Source organism: Pezoporus flaviventris, unplaced genomic scaffold (genome assembly GCF_033815535.1).
Source record: "Pezoporus flaviventris isolate CSIRO_AGI_PZ_B2104156 unplaced genomic scaffold, CSIRO_AGI_Pfla_v1 ptg000001l, whole genome shotgun sequence".
NCBI classification, from domain to species: Eukaryota; Metazoa; Chordata; class Aves; order Psittaciformes; family Psittacidae; genus Pezoporus; species Pezoporus flaviventris.
The window spans coordinates 3,478,834-3,498,765 of NW_026892549.1; the positions used below are offsets into that span (position 1 = coordinate 3,478,834).

General features: G+C 40.7%; 1 protein-coding gene and 1 long non-coding RNA gene across 9 annotated transcripts in view; one reads left to right on the plus strand and one right to left on the minus strand.

Moving 5' to 3' along the window:
• Positions 1-404: 404 nt before the first annotated feature.
• Positions 405-908, minus strand: LOC133274537 (uncharacterized). Its single transcript, XR_009745181.1, has 2 exons — positions 781-908; positions 405-720 (listed from the first exon to the last, which is right to left on the minus strand). It is a non-coding gene; the product is annotated as an uncharacterized LOC133274537 (long non-coding RNA).
• Positions 909-4,721: 3,813 nt separating this feature from the next.
• The window catches only part of EPB41L5 (erythrocyte membrane protein band 4.1 like 5), a 465,429-nt gene continuing 450,218 nt past the window's right edge, over positions 4,722-19,932 (plus strand). For 4 of the 8 annotated variants that reach the window (XR_009745529.1, XM_061465359.1, XM_061465587.1 and 1 more), the window contains exons 1-3: positions 4,722-4,943; positions 5,803-5,987; positions 16,776-16,880. Coding sequence is in view for 6 of the 8 variants with exons in the window: in XM_061465359.1 (XP_061321343.1) it covers positions 5,808-5,987; positions 16,776-16,880 (285 nt within the window). In the remaining 2 variants the exon portion in view is untranslated. The other 4 variants (XR_009745666.1, XM_061465718.1, XM_061465523.1 and 1 more) reach the window with 3 other exon arrangements.

Genomic DNA, 19,932 nt, shown 5'->3' on the forward strand with positions numbered 1-19,932 from the left:
CTTGCATGAAATTACAGGGATTATAATTAATGGTGATTGGGAAGCTGTTACAAGGGCAGAATGGTTTGTTTCAGTGTAACTGTTCTGTCCAGTCTCTCTTATCCCACCGCAGTTATCAATTGAAACTGATAACTTGTTTGAGGTTTTTTGTTTGTTTAGCAGTCTACAGAGGCCAGTTTGTTATCACTGGATTGTACCTCTGTGCTAGTTGCTACTGGTAATGTGCATCTTCTCGCTTCTACACCTACAAGTTTTAACTGGTGCATAAGTTGTAAGCTCTGGCTGTTGGCTGAGGCACATTTTGCTCGTTGAGAGCTCAGTGGTGAGAATTTGAGATAAATCACTTTAAAAATATGCTGAAATTTCCAGTTAAAAAGATTTTGACTTTTTTATTTCTTCAAATCTGTAGCCTCATTTTAAAACAAACAAACAATAAAACCAAACCACCACTGAAATATCTATCATTGCAGTCTGCTGTAGCATGAGCTATGGTTTCACAGGCTGGCTGACAGTTTGTTGGTTGTGTTATTTCGTATTTAGCAACCTTACACATTTTAAAGGGTAAATTTTTTCCAAGTGTTTTGGTGTTTAAATAGTAGCACTTTATCTCATGCTTACTACTGACTGAACTACTGGACAAAATAAATTGGGTTTGGAGGTAAATGCTTAATGGGTTTCTGTACAGAGATGATTCGGATTACACCCTGGTACAAATGTTTTCTATTGTTCCACCCATTTCTGGTTTGTTTCTTATGCATTTCTGAGGGACTCTCAGAAAACAGATATTAATATTTCTATCATGTCAATTTTCCTATCTTAAAAAGAATATAAAGCTTGCGTTTGGGAAAAAAAAATGGTGCAACTAAAAACTGCAGGGTACTTGTAAATGTATCTCTGATCTCTCTCAGCTAGCTACAGATTAGCTGTGTTTACTGGAAAGGTTTCTGCCAAGCATTATTTCTAACATCAGATCACCTGGAAATAAGTATATTTTTTTTCTTAACTTATTTGAATTTTGATAACTAAAGATAATGCATAGCAAAGTTTAAAGAAGTTGTCACCCTTTTGCTCCTAGGCCAGGGGCCTAGGATATGAGTGAAACGGTTAAACAGTTTACATTAAGCTGTTGTTTTCTTTAACTAAAATATATCCACAAAGACTAAGCTATAAACGATCCAGTGCAATTATCTCAGTACATTGGGGCACCGCAGTATCAACCCACAATAATCTTACAGGAAAATTAAGTAGGAAAACAAAAGTTTTACTTTATCCAATGCAGCTAGATTTGTTTTCCATTTGCTTTGGTTCATTTACCAGTGATGCCACTTTAACCCATCAATTTGGCAGGACTGTTTGTGTAAGGTTTGGGTTTTTTTCTGTACCAGGTGCTATACTATGTGTATATGCAAAGGGAAGAATATTATTTAGATCATATTAACAATCAGATGGTGGCAATATTTTTTGCTAATTTCTGATAATTAATTTGCATTTCCAGGTGTGACTTTCAGTTGCCAAATTTCATCTCATTTCATACTGCTGAATGATGGACTGCAAGTGTGATCATCTCAGAGTTGAATAGCTCTTTCATTGTTTAGACTAACTCTTGTGTATCTTTATTAATGTTGGGGGGTGGGAAGGTTCTTCCCATAAGTAGACTTTTGCCTATAAATCTGTTTAAAAGCACATGAGGGGGAGGAAAAAAAACCTAAATGCAACATCTTGGCTAAAGAGCCAGTGTGGTTGATCAAAAATGATGGAAAATTGAAATTGGTCAATGGACAATGTGAAAATAAATTCATCTTTTGTCACTGCAGCTACTGTATGCTTTAAAGGGCCTTATGTATTTGTCTTCATTTTGATAAAATGAAATATCTTGCCATTAAAATGATACACTAACTTCTACCGAAAACCAGCAGTTCCCAGGATAAATATGCTAATTAACATTTAACAAATCTTGTTTTAGTCTTAAGTAAAATTTCATTCTATTATGTGAAAAAATGCTGTTATGCATATTTTGTGGATATATTTAATTTCAGTTGACAGATAGTTGTCTAGGTACAGACTTGAAAAAACATATAGTTTACTTGTGGATATTAATTGTTTAATTGCAAAATAAAGATGTGCTTTAGTAATTTAAAGTTTTATTTTTTTTTGCAATTTTCTTGCTACTGTTCACTCGGTTTTGCTATGCTACTTTTATACACTTCTGGTGCCAGATAACGTTCATCTTGTGTTTTACTTTTTGCCATCATATGCCATAAATAGGATGCTATAGTACTATGGATTGAGCACTAGATGAGAATGCTAAATTATCAGGAATGAAATTGCTTGGGTACAGAAGAAGCAGGACATATCAACCAAAGTTTTTTACCTGAAAATATCTACTGCAGGTTTTGCTCTAATGGAAGAATAACTTTATCTCTTATACAGTGAGTGTTTTGGAGACTGTTTTTAATTGAGATTATAGTCTGATCACAAAACTGAGGGTGTGAGGAATACTGATATGAACAAAAATTCCAGACGGAAGCTTGTGATGAAATATTTGCTGCCAAAAAGCAAGGGGGTGTTCAAAGCAAAACTAGGAAAAGATGATGAAAGTTAAGACAAAATCTCAGGAGGGATGAGAGTCAAAGTAAAGAGACCCCCCCCCCCATATTTTCATAATTTGACTCATTAATGCTGGGTTTAAAGCGAGGACAAGGTGTTTGGATTTGAAGTACAAAAAGATAAACTACTGGGAAAGCATTCGAGAGGAGAAACAGGTACGTAGTAGGAAGAGATCTGTTTAAACTGGAATAGAGTGGATAGAAGATGAGTCACAGCTGCCACAGTTGCATGTGTGTATACTTGGACTGTATCTGAGTGGCAAATATTGAGGAAGGACTCTTGATTACATGGAAAGTAGCAAGAGGCTGGTGTGAAGTAAGAAGAGCAAAAATGGCCAAAAAAATTTTTGTATCATTGAAGCTACAAAAAGGAAGCTGGAGCTAACAGCCTTCTTGGTGGCAACAAGAGAGCTTGTGAGTGACAGAGTGGAAAGAAACTCAATGTGAAGAAATAATTGAAGATGGGCAGAAAACGTAGGGACACATAATTCTTCAGGATGCTTTGTCTAGTAGGCAAATATGTAGACTTAATGTCCAGGAGCTACTATTTTTCTAACAGAGATCTCCACTAAAAACTTAAGCATCCTTGTTATGCAAATGATCGGTTAGTTGATGTGCACTGAGAATTCATCAGGTAGCTGAAAGCCTCCAAGATAAACTATTTTTCCCCTTTAAATATAAAAAGATTCTGTATGTTTTCTGTGGGAACTTTATTATAAGATCCCACATGTATTTCATGACAGACTACCAGGAGCAAGCCTAGTCCCTGCTCCCCTGGTAAAACCTATCTAAATTAGCCCATTTTGTGGTTTATGTTCCTGGGTAAATAGCCAGGCACAAACCTGAATCTTGCCTTTTCTGTAAGCTTGCCCTGCTCCTTCCGTTTGGGGCAGGAGAGTATTGCTCCGTTGTCAACCCCAGGATGCTAAAATAACTGACGTTTAAGGTTAAAATCAGCGTGTTGCTTTATCAGCAAATACTGGGCAAGTCGGCAAGTGCTATCAAGACAAGTCGATGTATCGGGCACTGAAGCTAATTTTCCCTAGCAATATGTGCTTCATTATGCCAGTTCCTGCGCATAACCGTGAGTGGCCGGTTATCTCAGCCCGGGCTTCACTGCTGGGTGTAGAAAACACCGCGCTACCGGTAGCAAAAGTGGTCCCAGTAACAAGCCAAAGTCTCTGCTTTCCCAGGCTGCTACCACAGGCTGGATTCCCAGTTATCCTGGGATTTTGAGAGAGCCCGGGGCTCGTTTGCCCAGCGCAGGGTCACTGCTAGCAGAGTTTATGTTGCCTTACCGTTTGTATTGCCTTTCCTGAGGTTTTCTATTTGGAGATCTCAAATAGGAGATCAAACACAAATATTTATGTACTAAAGAAAATACGGTGCGGTGCAGCCCTTTGTAATTGCTGCTGTAACGCCAGCGAGAGGGGCTTCTCCCTGAGGCGGCAGAAACAAACGGGAAAAGCGATCAAAGTATACAGATCAGCGGGACAAACTATACTGGTGTTTTCAAAGGACAGCAGTGCACGAACTGCACTTCTTCGCCATAGTCTTGTTCCAGCGTATAAACAGTGTTCGCTTGCCGCTGGTTCTGCCTTACTGGATTTATTGCTGCCATCATCCTGTCAGGCGCGTTTAACGAGACGATTTTCTTCAGCACGGTTTACGGGCGCGTTTCCCCGAGGATTCCCGCTGGGGACCGCTGCAGTTTCCTGGCCGAGCCGCTTAGGGGAACTTCCTACCGCGCCTTAGCAAGAACGCCAGGAATTTCGCGGAATGGATCAAAGCCACCCCGGCCCCCCACCGGGAAGCGCCGGTCGCGGGCTGGTTTCCGGCTCCCCCTGCTTCGCCGCGGGGCCCCTCTCCCCCCCATCCCGGGCAGCACGTTAACCACGCCACGCCCGCGGCGGCCCTCCGCTGGGCGATACCACCTGGCTCGGGGCGGGGGCGCCCCTTCTCCACGGCGATCCGCCCCTTTAAAGGGGCGATTCCCGCGCTGGCGTCCCAAAGAAGTGCGCACTCTACCGCCCGCTTGCCGCTTTTCCTCCCTGCCGGCCTCCTCCTTGATCTACACTCCCACGCCAAGCGGAGAGAGCAGCAGCGGAAGCCGCCAGGTGAATAAGTGTGGACGGGAGGAAATGGGCGGGGAGTCGTTGCCTGTTTAAGGGCCTCCCACCTCGCTCCGCCATGTTCGGAGGCCCGCCCCCTCCCGGGGGCTCCCCTCCACTCCTGCCCACCCTTAGGGCCTCGAGGAGCCGCCGCGGGGACGCGCTCCAGCCGCCGCTGGCTTCGCAGATCCTGCCGCCCGGGCCGCGGGACCTCCCGCTGCCACAGGTGAGCGCCGCGGGGAGCCCGCTGCCTCCGCCAGCACAGAGGGGCGGTGGCGCCGCGCCGGTGCCCGAGCGGCCAGGGCGGGGGAGGGGGTCCGCGACCCCTGAGGCGAGGCTTCCGGGCAGGTGGGCTGGGGCCGGGGGAGGGGGATCTGCGGCCGTTTCGTGCCGGCCGGACAGGGCGGGTGTTCGCCGCGCTGTGCGCTCGGGATGGGTTGCGATCCGGAGAGACCGGCCGGTTGTTGGGACTCGGGGCTGACTCACCGCCGAGTCCTCGAGTTTGCCGCGCCGGGAGGCCGTCTTCCCCGCGCCGAGCGGGGAGCAGCGACACGGAGTAGCCGTGCCCGAACAGCTCTCGCTTGTCCGTGCAAAGCCTCCCTGTGAAGAGCCCGGCGCCAGCACCCCTGCACGGCCTGAAAGCCAGGTGGTGGGGCGGGAAGTGGGTTCACCTGTAGCTCTCTTTATGGTGAGAGGGATGGAGTTTGTCAGCCAAGAAAGTAGCTGGGATCCTTAGGTGCTTTCCAGCCTTGAGTTGAGCATCACAGCCTCGTTGAGAAGTGTGGCAGTGTTGGTGGTAATGAAACATTGCAGTCAGTTATATGAGATCTACACAGTCGCTGTTTTTTCCCTAGCGTACTTACAGATTGTCCTAAAAATCACCCAGCTACCATCAACAGTTTGAGCTGAGTTTTGTTCAAGGTAGCCGTAGGCTGTGCATGTCTAAAGAAGCTAAACGTCTGTTTGGATCTCTAACTGGTTTTTTGCCAAAGTTTGGCATTTTTAAAGAGCTTTCAATGTAGGGTATTATTTTTTTCTTTTCTGTGAAAAAGTAACATCTTGTCCTTCCTTTGTGGATTTCATAGCAAAGATGCTGAGCTTTTTCCGCCGAACCCTGGGACGACGGTCTATGCGCAAGCATGCGGAGAAGGAACGGCTAAGAGAGGCCCAGAGAGCTGCAACCCATATCCCTGCAGCTGGGGATGCAAAATCCATCATTACTTGCCGAGTAGCGCTGCTGGATGGGACGGATGTCAGCGTGGACTTACCGGTACGAGCAATGCAAGTCTGTGTTTAAATACTTTTGGCTTGTGTCAATCTGATTGTGCCCTTTGCTGTTTACTAGTTGGTTAAAGGCACATCTCTTTGTCATAGCCACCGACCCTGTGACCTGATGTCCACTAAGTTACTGGTTGTAAAAAGGTTTGGAAAGAATAGTTAACTTTTGTTATTTACTGAAACTGGAGAGCGTTTTGTTAGATGTCACTGTGCCTTACACCTTGAATGTTTTCTAATATTTTAATCTAATTGTTGCGTCAAAGCTCAATTTGGAGAAGGGGTAAGGTTTCAGACGAATTATATTTTCTTTTCAGTGAGCTGTGTATGTATCTTGAGAAGAAAGATAAATCTTTAGGTGTAACTTTGTTGAAGAAGAGGGATGAGCAGAAGTACTAGCAGCAACTTGCTGTGTGTGTTTTGTTTTGCTTTTATGTCAGATGCAGTTTTTAGCACTGACTTGACAGGGGAGGGGAAGAGAAAAATTCTACCACTTTCCTCTGCTGAAGGCAGACTGCATAGCAGGGAACATCATTGGGACTGAGGTGTTAGCCGCTGTTTTGCATTTCTAAGGCTCCCTTAATATACACGTGTCTGTTCTGATCTGCTTAATTATATACCTGGTTTTGGCCAACAGGATGAACAGTAGCAATAGAAGTGATGGGCTCTGTTTTTCCATTAGCATGTGTTCTAGTTGTTAGTTACTTATTCTGAGCTTGCATAGCTGGGTTAGGAAACTGTGGGTCTGCAAGACCTTCTGACTAGTTCTGCAGGATTTTGGCTGCAATAACAGTTGCACTGTTACTGAAGCTGCTGGCTGTCAAGAGTGTGTGGAGCAGCCATTCTTTAAATGGCTTTTTTTTTCCTTCCTTTCTTATTTTAAGCACAACTCTAGAGTCCTATAACGTTAGGTAGTCTGAGGAAGGATTGGCTTGTTAAGAGTATTGAGTGGTGCTGTTGACATAGTGAGTGGAAATAACTCCTGTGATATTCAGAACCCCAAGTAATATAGAGTTAAGGAACCAGTTTGGCATCTTTATTTGTGAAATAACTGTACAGATAGGTGTTTATAGAGGGCAGTGAAACTAATTTGTACATCTGTGAAACAATAAAATGAACATCCGGTGCTGCTCAGTGCCTAGGATGTTTGATTTGAGGCCAGGAATGCTTGCAAACACTTTGTAGCAAGAGTTACACTTAAAAAGTAGTTAAGTTTAAATTGGTCTCCACATATCCAGAGCAGTAATCTTTGGAGCTGGAGTTGGCTCTGTAGTTAAATTCCTGGCGCCTCTAACATTTCTAAGGCTTTGAGGAGCATAAATTGAACCTGAAGAGGTGTCATGACCTGCCATCTGGACTATAAAACTTAAATCAAGGTGCAGGAGGCACTATTTATTTCTACAGGAAACTTTTTTCACTCTTCCTTTTTTTCTTTATAAGCCAGTAAAAAGTCTTGTCTGTGGACATCTAAGTTAGGAGTAACAGTAAACAAGCATGCTAAATCAACATAGCTAGATGCAGTAATTACAGTGCGTTGTCAGTGTACCTGACACATACCAGTTCCTTTGGTGATTAAAATACAATAAATTAAGAGTAGATTAAATGTTTCATTACAGACTCCTTAATGTGTTTGTTCATGTGTCTCCACTTGTGTCGTTCATATTTTGGGGGTGACTTTTGAAGAGGAAAAGGTGTGGGGGAGAACAAGGGATGAAGTAGTGGGTACAAAATCGTGGCAAAACAATACTGCTTTCTAGAATCTAAAGCTAAATTAAATATACATGCATGTATCTATGGAAAGAGGTTTTGGTTGTTTTTTTTTCTTTGTTTTGTTTTGTTTCTGTTTATCTTTTTCTTATACAAAACCTTTTCCTGAAAACCATCGTCTGGTGTGTTTGAGTCAAACACCTTTTCCAAGACTGGTTCTGTTACTTTGTTGGCAGTAGATTTGGTTTAAAATGAACTCTTGTTATCTCAAAGAGATGCCCTCAGGTCTGCCAGTTCAGTTGTGTATGGTCTGTGAATTTTTTTTATTAAAAAAGTATATATATATATATGTATATATATATATGTATAAATAACAGAAAATGTTAAGACTGAATCATTTTGCAAACAGGTTTGTTCGAGGCCAGAGAAAGAGTCTTGGCAGGAGTGAATGCTGAACCTTTTTTAATCGATGGCTACATAAATACTTTTCAGTGGCATAAGTTGTTGCTGCCACAGAAGGAAAAGACGTTGCTTTTGTTATTGAGTTGTCCTTGTGTTCACATACCCCTTGGCGAAAGAAACAGTTTCTTGGCAGCCAGGCAGTAAGCAAAGTCAAGAGAATGCTGTGGCTGAAAATAATCAGTATAATTTTGTTATGTTAGTTTCCAGCTGGAGTGATTCTCCAATCTGGTTTCCCATGTGCCTTCACAAATGTGGTGAAGAAACATTTAGAGGCAGTATCAGGCTTCTGCTTGTTGAGCTATACCCTACAGTGAATTTGCTATGGAAAGAAGAGTGTTCTGGAGTTATGATCATTCATATAATTGAGATTGCTGAATTTCTGCTTACATTTAAAAATAAATAAATAAAAGGAGGGAAAAAAAACCTCCAATAAAACCCAAAGGAAACCATGGGGAACATTACCACACAAGCCAAACAAGTTTTCAGGTCTTTAAGCAGCACAGGCTGATGTTTTTACAAATATTGAAAATGAGACAGAAGTGACATGTTGTAAGTGATGGAGTTGAGACTTTATTTATTAAACACAGAATCAGGATTTGAGCAGTAATTCTGCTTTTTGTCCACTGATCTTGTCTCTGGTGTCTGTCAAGCCACTTAATCTGTCTGCTTTTCTATTTCTTCTGTTTTTTTTTTAATTACAAAATTGCCTGACTTGAACTGTCCATCAAAGCTTCAGTTCTGTGCAGTACCTAGACTGAATTCTATTTAAGAAGCTATTTATTTTGCAGCCATGGCAATGACTGAAGAATATCAGTGTTACATATGCTATTTACTGTCTCTTTGGTATATTCAAAATGGAAAGCATGAAGTTTATGGGAGTTAAGAGTGTTCTTTTGGGGCAGATTGAAAGGTGTGGGGTATTTATGTCCCCACCTTCACCTCAGATTCTAAAGTTGTGTTTTGACCTGTTTGTTTTCCTGGAGTATTACCATTTTTTGAAGCTTTATGTTTGTCCAAATGCACTCAGTGATTTTGACAGACTCGTGCTTAGTGAAAGACTGAGGAGCTTATTATTCTTCTTCTCTATGAAAAGTTTTTGTAAAATATATGGTGTGTTAACTGCACTGCTGTTGATGTTGTTCATCATACACTGCCTTACTGTTAACTAGGGTTCCACTTGAACAAAAGTCAGGTTGTGCTTTTCCTGCTAATTGTTTGAGATCCGTGGGTGGAATGTTTGTTCAGTGGTATGAGCAGTGAGAGGACAAGAACTCTGTTTTGCTGACATCCCTTATCTTACTTTTAATCCTGTTCCCATGCAAAACTAAACGTCATCTTCCCCGGCTGCAGCCCTGGAATTCCCAAAAGCTGTGAACAGCCCTGGTTAGTACCTCAAGACTCCCATCAGATCGGTCATACCGGTCTGGGCCCCCAAGGGAAACCCTCATCAGCTGGAATTCTGGCTTTTCATGTGGTCATGGTTTGTGGGGAAAGACAGGATGGGGAGGGCAACACAGCAGTGATTGTCCTTGAAAGCTGTTTTGAATTGGAGTAACCAGTAGCTTATGAAATACCTCTGAACAAAAATACTTGTTGAAAATGTAAAATGTAGTGCTGTTTTGAGTTCTGGAGGGTTCCAGAGGAATTTTAAGTCAAAGGATGTAAAAATTGAGTGTTGTAAGTCAGTTCTACCCTATTCATAGCAGTAATTGGGAGAGGCGAAGAATAACCTAGATAAAGGGGGAAAATGGTACTATAAATAATGTAAATTAGATTACAGGCATACTCTTGGAATACGCACCTTTTTAAAAACTCTGGAGAGCTTTCTGTGGAAGAACAAGGTCAGCCTTACAACAACAGCAGATAGAAGGTACAGGATCTCATAGAAGCAGCACTGTACTTTGTGGAAGCCAGGGGTGTTTCAGTAAAAAAAATCCCTGACCCTGCTTAACCCACAATTTACATAATCTTCTCATGGATAATAGAGCGTTAATTGTGTTCCAGTTTCTGTACGTGCAGCCAAAGTTTTAGGCAAAAGCTTCCTAGTGTAAGGTGAAAGACACAAATTACAAGAATGGATGCTCTTTGAGTAACTTTTAATCTTAGAATATTCGTTACTTACGCATGCATGAAGTTTAATATGGAGTTTGCAGAATGAGATAGTTTTGTCCTTATTATAATGCAGTATCATTAAAACAAGGTTGTGTATAAACCAGTCCAAGAGCTCTGTGGAATAGCAGAAACTAGCTTATCTGTTTACAATTTTGGAGTAATGCTTACAAAATAAGATAAAAAAGACTGTATTTATAGTGGTTATTTTAAATACAGTTAAGAAATCTATCTGGAATGCCAAAAACGCTGTCAGCAAACTGTTAATGAGTGCTGGTGGCTTTTTGTGCAGAGGGGGATATCTATGTTGATCTGACTACAAGATCAGAGATGTGTTGTGATAGTTGATTTTACTTAGTAATCTGCTGTGTGTTTGATTGCTTTTTAAAGTTTGTAAATATTTGTGTCTGCTTGCTGAATACTTGTAGCTGTAAATATGAAATATACAATGCTGTCTGTGGCACAGATGCTGATTAAAAAGATGATTTAGTAATGCTGAAAGTGTTGGAAAAATCAGTCATTGTGTGAAATGAGTAATCTTAAGTGTTCAAAGCTAGCTTTTAAAACTTCAAAATAAAGCGCAGGTGACAAATAATGAGTAAACAAGCACATGTGTTATGACGATGAAATTTTGGATTAAAACTTTTTTGCCCATGTGATCTCTGTCTTCAACTGTTGGCATGCATTTGACTATTTGCTTAAACTTCCAAAAGACCTTTAGGGGACTGAAACTGGAAAAAATCAATCCAGAGCTGAGTTACAAAGCAGAGGTGCTGTCTGTGTGGTGTAGATGGGCATGGTTGTAGCACAGAGTGATGTGGTGCTTTCTGAGCTGCCAGATTTAAATGCATGTTGAGATTGAATGTAAAACAGTATATGCTGAGTTGCTTCAGCACTTCTGAGAAGCAGCAGAATCACAAACTGCTGTGCTGGAAGTCCCATCACTTTGACTGCAGGTGGGCATTTCAGGTTTGTTGTGATGCAGGCTGCCCTGGCACAGCTGGAAAGGGAGGAAGGGAGCAGCTGGAAGAGTCTATGGCTGCTGTCAGAGTGATTTGTTTCATCTGCAGTGTGCTGCTGAGTGTTTCTGGGGATGGTGCTGCAGGCTGCTTTAGTTGCCCGAAGGTTTAGCATTCTTAACTCTCAGCATAACAGAGCATTTTGCCTGAAGCCCAGCCTTCCTGCTGAACTGCCCCTGTAAAGACCTCAGCCAAAGACCAAGACTCTTGTATGTTCGTAATCGGAGCGCTCCTGAGAAACTTGCAGGTGGAGCATCAAATGATACTGAAATGTTTGAGAATATACTGGAGGGAGGTATTCAGTCTCTAAACTTTAATGCTGGACAAACTGTTTGGATACATTCTGTATTAGAAAGAACATTAGGAGGTAGATTCAGAAATTGATTAAATCAAATGTGTGACTAGAAGATACGAACTTTCTGGGAGAGGAAAAATGAGAGACTTCTGGCAAAAGAAACTGTCAAGTATGAATGTTTCATATTTTTGTTTTTTTATGCATAAGGTCAGTGAGCCTGGGCACAGTACATTACAATCCTTCTATATGGTATTCTAATAAATGCCCATTTATGAAGGTATTGAAATAAATTTTTAATGAAAATTTCTGGGAGATGCCTTTTTCTTTCTCCAGAGAATAGTAGACCGAAATCCTTAATCCCAAATGCTTGTCTTCCAGTATTTGGGAGAGACTGAGTAAATGGAAGAATTGACAGGCTCTGAAGGTAGAAATTAACTCTCTGCAGCCTTCCACCCTGAAGGGTATTTTACTCAGTGCACAAATACATGGTGCCATGTTGTCAAATGTTGGGCATAAACCAGAGAGAGAAGCAGAACTGGTGTTTTACTGCCAGTGGCATCTGTAGATGAAGGAGAAAATTGACTGGAAAAGTTATTTGAAAGATTGGTGCTTAGAGTTTGAGGAGAGGAGCAGCTCCATTTGTAGGTCAGTACTTAAAGCCATAAGAAGATCAGGGTGATGCAAATAATGTGTACTTCTAACACTGCCTTTGTAAAGATAAGGGGGTTTAACCCTCCAGTTCTCCAGCAGAATTTAATGGTGTTAACTACAGATTCTGTATTCATTATATTGCGCTGAAATCTTTTTCCTTTAAAGCTCACAGTTGGAGCTTTCTCGTATTTTTTCAAAATGTCTTGTTTGGGAAAAGGGGGATTAACCTCATAAAAAAAAAAAAAAATATGGACAGGCTCATCTGCTGCTTCTGCAGTGCCGTTGCCTGCAAACCAGCATAGGTGACGTCCTAGCAACTGGGTAGCTGTAAATCGTGAATAGCGGTCCCTAGCTTCTCCGGGTTTAAATCAGGTCTTTTTGAGGAAACTAGTGTGAGTATGAATGGTAACACTCCTAATGAGTGGATGAAAAGCAGAAAGGGAGGTTTTTGCCCTTCAGTAGCTCCTGAAGGTAGTAGCTCCTGTTAGTGATTGTTAAGTAGCAATATTAACATAATCATTTGAAGAAGTCTTCTGAGAGAAAAGTACAGCTGCAAAGACGCAAGGGTTTATAATGAAGGTAAAGCCTGTTCATCTAAATAAAATAATTTTTTATTTTATTTTAAAATAAACTTCATCTCTAAAACCATGAGAAGAGAATATAAACACTGCTTTTCTAGTTTTAAGCTGTGACTGAGATGCCTGAGCCAAGCTGAATGTCTCCGTATCACTTTATGCTGGAGATGAAGGGACAAACCAGCCTGCTGAGGTGAACACCAGAGCTGGCTTTACCAGCCTTGCTGCTTTTGAGCTACTGGGGTTGAATCTAACCTTCCTAACACCTACTCAGACAGCAATTGCAGTTACTATGAGCAGCATGAGATGTCATTAGTACATAGTTGGGAGCATCCCTGCCATTCCAGGGAGGCGGGTGGGGATTCATGCCAAAGTGATCAAAAGATGCTTTTATTTCAGAGTGTGGCAAAACCGCATAGATTACCTGTCCTATGTAAATGATATATTTTTATTTAAGTTTCCAAGTTCAGCTGTTGATTCTCCTGCTGTGCGACGTTTACTGTTGCTTCCTACGGAGTATTGCAAACTGTGTAAATCGAGTAGTCAGGTTTTACAGAATGAGGAGTTTAATTTGTGCCCCGAAGGGAGGACCAGCCACTGGCTGGACTGCTTCTTAGTGGAGTCGTTAATAGTTCATCGGTAACCATTAGGCAGCTCAAAAATATTTGTCCTTTGAGAATAACCTGAGCTCTGCTGCAAGGAAAACAAAGGTGGGGGGAGAAGCATGGAATAGCAACAGGGTAAAAATGTCATTTAAATTGAATGTTGCCATTAGAAAGGGTAATTTGTTATCAGAAAATGTAATAAAAATGTACCTTTGCTATGGCTTTTGAAAAGACTTCCGATCACGAAGAAATTTATTTTGATTCATAAAAATTGACTGGTTATAAAGCAGTATTGGTTTTGGTTGCCATTTGTTTAAATAAACAAAGTCTTTAGTAAGGCTTTAAAAAAATTTTGATTTAACGCTAAATCACATGTGACATTTTTGCTGACTCACACCGAATACAGCCATTGATGGTCTTATGCAAAGTACAGCATAATTAATTCCATTTTGACAGCCCTGGTGATGTAAATCAGAAACCAAGCTGTAGCTTTGCAGATCTTTCCACAGCCGCTCCAGTGCTATTCTTCAGGGACTTTCTTCCCTATGAGTCATTCTGAGTCCCCTTAATCTTTAAGTCCTTTGCTGAGATTACCGAAATGGCGAACACGCTCTGAAATGAAATGTGACACTTGCAGAATTTGGAGCAATAGTAAGTGTTGGTTGTTGGTAGTTTGAAGTAGTATGTGTAGTAGTTCCTGCCTCGAGTTAAAGTGCTCCATTGCCTGTCCTTTGGAAGGAATGTGGCTGAGATAACTGGTTAATTACAGCTTTAAAAGATGACTTGTTGAGAAAGAGGGAAGGATTCTAAAATGTTCTGTCCGATAAGGGGACATTTTCCTCTAGTTTTAGACAAGCTGAAGAAAGCTTCATGCAAAATAAAATATTTTTCTAGTTTGCTGTTGCAAATACTGAATTTATTTCAGTTGCGTTACTATGTCTTATTGTTTAAGTAGAAGATATCCAGTGCTGAGAGGGAATATCAACATTTCAGTGCCTTGCTCTTCAAAGAAAGAGACTATAGTCTCAGATAGTGGAGGAAATGTGTGGTTTTATATGTAAGGCAACTTGACTTAAGGCTTCTGTTACGGGAGTTTTGCTGGTGTTTAATAAACGTATTGCCCAAGAATACCTTTTCTTGTAGTCAACAGGAATAACTTGCCCTGATTCAATTTTGCAAGTTCTACATCTTGGCATTTTCATTATACAACATATTGTAGATACTGTGTGAAGTTCCCCCTGGTCTAATTGCCTTTCATCCCCCCTACTTCCCCAATATTTGGAAATTAGTAACAGTGGGAGAACTGGCTTAGGCAGGTTCAGTTTACAGACTCCTCTGAGATTTTGCTTTCAGCTGTGAAACGTCATGTTGGATTTAACTAATGCATCGAGTAAACCAATGATTATGATTGCAAAGTGGAATATAAAATATTTAAAGATCAGGTTAGAGGAAGGTGGCAAAAATTCTGCATGCTACTTACATGGATATTGGCGATTAGAACAGATTTTTTTTCTGAGGAGAATGTTCTGGCTAGCCCAGAATTTTGAAAGGTGGACTGATTTTGCTAATTAGCACCTTAGGAAGTTAGCCCATTTCTCAATTTGTGAATATATAAGTATTAAGACAAAAATTGCAGGATGATAGCATTATGGAAATAGATAAATCCTTAAATAGCTTGCAGAGTGAGCATAAATCCTTTCTGCATTTCTTTGCATTTATAGAATCATGGAATGGTTTGTGTTGGAAGGGACCTTAAATATCAGTTTTGCCCCCCTGCCATGGCCAGGGACACCTTCCACTAGACCAGGTTGCTCAAAGCCCTGTCCACCCTGGCCTTGAACTCTTCCAGAGATGGGGCAGCCACAGCTTCTTTGGGCAGCCTGTTTCAGTGCCTCACCACTCTCACAGTGAAGAACTTCTTTCTAATATCTAAATCTCCCCTGTTAGCTTAAAGTCATTCCCTATGTCCTGTCACTGCATGTTCTTGTAAAAAGTCCCTCCCCAGCTTTCTTGTAGGCCTTCTTTAGGTACTGGAAGCTGCTATGAGGTCTCCCTGGAGCCCTCTGTTCTCCAGGCTGAACAAGCCCAGTGCTCTCAGCCTGTTTTCACAGGAGAGGTGCTCCTCTTTGTGGCCCTTCTCTAGACTCGCATGAGCAGGCCCATATCCTCCTTATTTTGGGGGGCCCAGAGCTGGGTTCAGTACTGCAAGTGGGGTCTCACGAGAGTGAAGTAGAAGGAGAGGATCACCTCTGTCAGCCTGTGTGGTTCCACTTGTTTTAATGCAGTCCAGTATGTGTTTGGCTTTCTGGGCTGCAAGCATACATTGCTAGGTCATGTTGAGCTTATTGTTAACCAGCACTCCAAGTCCTTCTTCTCAGGGCTGCTCTCAATCCAGTCTCTGCCAGCCTGTATTTGTGGTTAGGATTGTCCTGACCCACGTGCAGGGTTCTTTTCAACACTGTGACTTGTACCCTGGCCTACTAAATTATTAATGTATTTTTATTGCATTTAGGCATCTTGGGTATTACTGTTAATCTTTTTTTTTTTTTTTTTCAGTGTATTATCTTTATAGTAAATCCTTTATAGACTTCATAGCATGAAAAAGTATGTGTTGTGTTGTGTAGAAATTGACCAGTGCTATTTACCTGCCTGGTCTTTAAAAACAACTGTTTAATTTTTTACATCATCACTGTAAAAATGATGTTTAGTTGGGGCCAGAGCTAAATTACATATAAGCATATGTGGTGACTTTTTGCACCCTCAAGTGAGTTTTATGAACATACTTTTGTAAACATGTTACCTAAGTACTATTTGTTAAAGGTGCTTGGCCGAACTGTTTCCTGGTGGTTGTTAAAAGCCCTTGCTAATGGAATGCTCTATCCTAATTCAACATGCTTTGCTACCTCCTTCTAAAGTGGTGAATTGCCTAGATATCAGCCAGTAGTAAATTCATAAGCAATTTGATGTACTTTGTTCTGAAAATTTTTCAGTGCTTTAATTATTGCAATTGTACTGCTGTTATTTGCAGTTCTGTTAAACTTTATGGAGTAAAGAAAGCCTAAAAGAGACAATGGTAAAATGCCAGTTTAACATTGTGTTGTTCAAGTCAGTGTTGACATTTTTCAAAAGGAAAGGACTATGTGAGTCCTTTAAGGATATGCTTCTTGTGGGGTGTACATTGGCCTTTAAGCAAAACAATCATCAGAAAATAGGAAAGAAAAAAACCAAGTTCCACATATTTTCAGAAGCTTAGTTTTGGGATTCTCTTACTTTTGGAATTACAATATAAAGTATACTGAGAAGAACGTAGAAGCTACAATAAATCTACCTGCTAAGTACTAAATCCTTTTATATTTTCAGAAAAAAGCCAAAGGCCAGCTCCTGTTTGAACAAATCATGTACCATCTGGACCTTATAGAAAGTGACTATTTTGGATTAAGGTTCATGGATTCTGCACAAGTGGCGGTAAGTAGCAGTGCTTTGTTTATTCATTTATTTATTTTAAGCAACAGTCTAAACTTGAAATCTTAATATTGACAAAAACAGTATAAGAAAGCTGCCTTTTTTGATTTAAGGTTTTGCATGGAAGCTCTGTGGCTGTTAGTTTGTGACTCCAAGTTTAATTCCACCTCAAGCACTCTTAACACCTTACAGCGCTGTTGTTTCTTCCTTTCTTGTCTTTCACTTGTTAACTGTCACACCTCCTGTTGTCATTAGTGAGGCTGGCTCAGAGCCTGGTGTGGCACGTAAAAATTCTTGATGCTGCTGATGCAGAGAGGAAGGGGCAAAACTAGTGTGTGCTTAGCCCTTTATTGTTCTGCAGAGTGGAGAAAGTTTTCCTTTGCCAATGCCATAAACTTTCTCCTCAGCAAAAGTTTCTTTCTTAATGTCTGCTTGGGAAATAATCTTGGCAAGAAGGGTATACCTTTGATTTGCTCAAATCAGTTGTGACTTAGACCTGCAACTAGAAATTTTTGAGAGAATATAGGTGTGTTTGTATGTATCAGTTTTAGTAGAGCATTCTTGCAAACTTGAGTTTGTTTTTGAAGTTCATCATGTGTTTGTGAAAATGTGACTGCTTTTGAAAACAGCAGAGCCTTATTTGTCAAAAGAACCACAGTTCTTTCCACTTATGGGCTGTGCAATTGTTATAAAAATCTAGCCAATCTGTTTTAATTGATTTTTATTATAATTAATATCGAGAGACAATAAGCAAGCAGCTCTGGGTACACCAGGGAGTCTCCGCTCTGCCCGTGACGTACACCGGGAACTTCTGGGGATAGTCTCTTACACTTTTTGGCTTCCTGGGCTTCTTGGGCTTCAGCCAATCCCATTGTCTTCTTTTCCCGGGCTTCTCCACCTGTTGTTGGGTTCTTGTCTCCAGGTGAAGAAATATTATGTCTATCACAAGTCTGACGGCCATCTTAGCCCCCGTGAATTTCATTCCTTATGTGTTTATTTGTTTAGTGCACAGATTTCACAACGTTCTGTAACAGGACATATCTCTTAAGTTACCTACCCCCCCCCTTTTCTAAGAACATTCATGCAATTTAAACAATGAACAAAACATTTCTTTGCACAATATTGCAGTTGACCCAGGGGAATTATTCCCTTGTTTCTCCTTCCTCCTCACTGTGGTATTGACAGGGGCACTTATCATACTCTTTGCACATAGCACAATGATCACAAAGGATTCCATCTCCACACAAAGTGCAATGATCACTAGGACCCCTGAGTTGCTGACACGAATCACTCTGATGTAACTCGCACAATTCTGTATAGATACTTCTTGCCAAGTACAAGGACAGCTGCATTTCTTCCTGCCTACAAGGACAGCTACAATTTGAGTGAGGTGTTAGACAAGGAGTGCATTTTTGTCTCTGTCCTGCATCCCTGTAACTTAAACATGTATTCACTTACACAACATCCCCAAGTATAATGAGATCTGAGTTTTCATACTGTGTATGTCAGTCAGTTATTTGTTAGAGGTATGACCTTATTGCATATATGTTAGATGGATGATGGATGTTTCAAGTGCACTTGAAACGGAATTATTCCATGATTAGAATGGCAGAGTGGGCGTACAGACAGTTGCTTCCGAGATAAATACCTGAACTGTTTGAGGTCAACATACAAAATTAGAGGCAATACGTTATTACAGGAAATGATGTATATTCCTTTACTTCTGAGGTGACATCTTCATTGCTACTGCTTTATATAATGGCAAAAAACCTCCCCAAGCTTGAATCTTTGAAAGAAGCTGATACTGGACACAGTTACATCCACCCCAAATCACACTTTTATAACCTGATAGCTTCTTTTCAGAATTTCTGTGACTGAGCTTTTATGCTTAGCTTGTAACTGTAGAGAACATTCTGTTAGGATAAAATAATTTGGCTTCAGCATCTGAAGCAAAACTTATGGCTAGTGGGATTAGCTGCTGCTTGGCTGCAGTTCCTAGTAGTGAAAGTGGCCTTAAACTTCTTGCAGAACAAGAGACATATAACACTAAAGAGAGAAAGAGCATTGCACTAACAGATGGATGTCATCCAGAACCATGAATATCTCCTACCAACAGAAATCAGAGAACAGCCCATTGCATACCATTTTATATTTATAAAACTCATGTTAACTGTGTTAAGCATGTGCAGTTTAGGATGTTGATTATTGATAGTGAATCACTCCATTGCATTTATCTTTTTACTTTAGGAAAAAAATAATCTGTATATTTAAATAAGGTATTCTACTTAATTTCTGCCATGTGGCTTCTGAAGTATTTCCGCATGCCCCTAGGATCCTATAAGAGCATAGTGTTAGTTATAACTGGTAAAACTGTATGGTAGACATTTTGCCTTATTGTTCTGTTAGTAAATAACATCATTCCATCTTGAATTGGGGAAATAAGAGTTAATCTTTTCTGACTCGGCAATTGCTCATGTCTTGGTTTTGTCCAGAAAATTTTACTTCCAGTCCAGACAGCACCTGATTGAGTATTTGATACTGCACTATCTACCAGCTACAGGAGATTTCAAACTTAATTTACTTCCTTTTCTTAACTATGTGTGACTGAAAAGAGGCAGAGTAGAGATAACAATTTGTTTAAACTGGACTTTAATGATATATTCCGCATAATGAAGCAGAAAAGGTAGCATTTTGCCAGGAAGGCTGAATGCACCAACCAGAGATAATTGCTTTAAGAAGTGAAGAACTGTTGTAATGTCAGCCATCCTTGCAAAGAGGAGCTGGCACATTCTAGGAGAAACCCAGTCTGCAGCTGGAAACAAAGAGAGACACTAATCAAGTGACTTGTCAAAGATTATTCAGGAGACCTGTTAAATAAACAGTGTAGGAATTCAGTCCCTTACTGTGGACAAGATTGCCCGCTGGCTCTGAAGGAGATCTTTCTGCTACCCAATTTAAATTAAAGTATGTTGCCTTATTATGTGATGATACACACTGGCAAACTAGCAACATGTAGTTAAACAAAAGTTTGAGAAATACCTTGCTTGTTTTAACT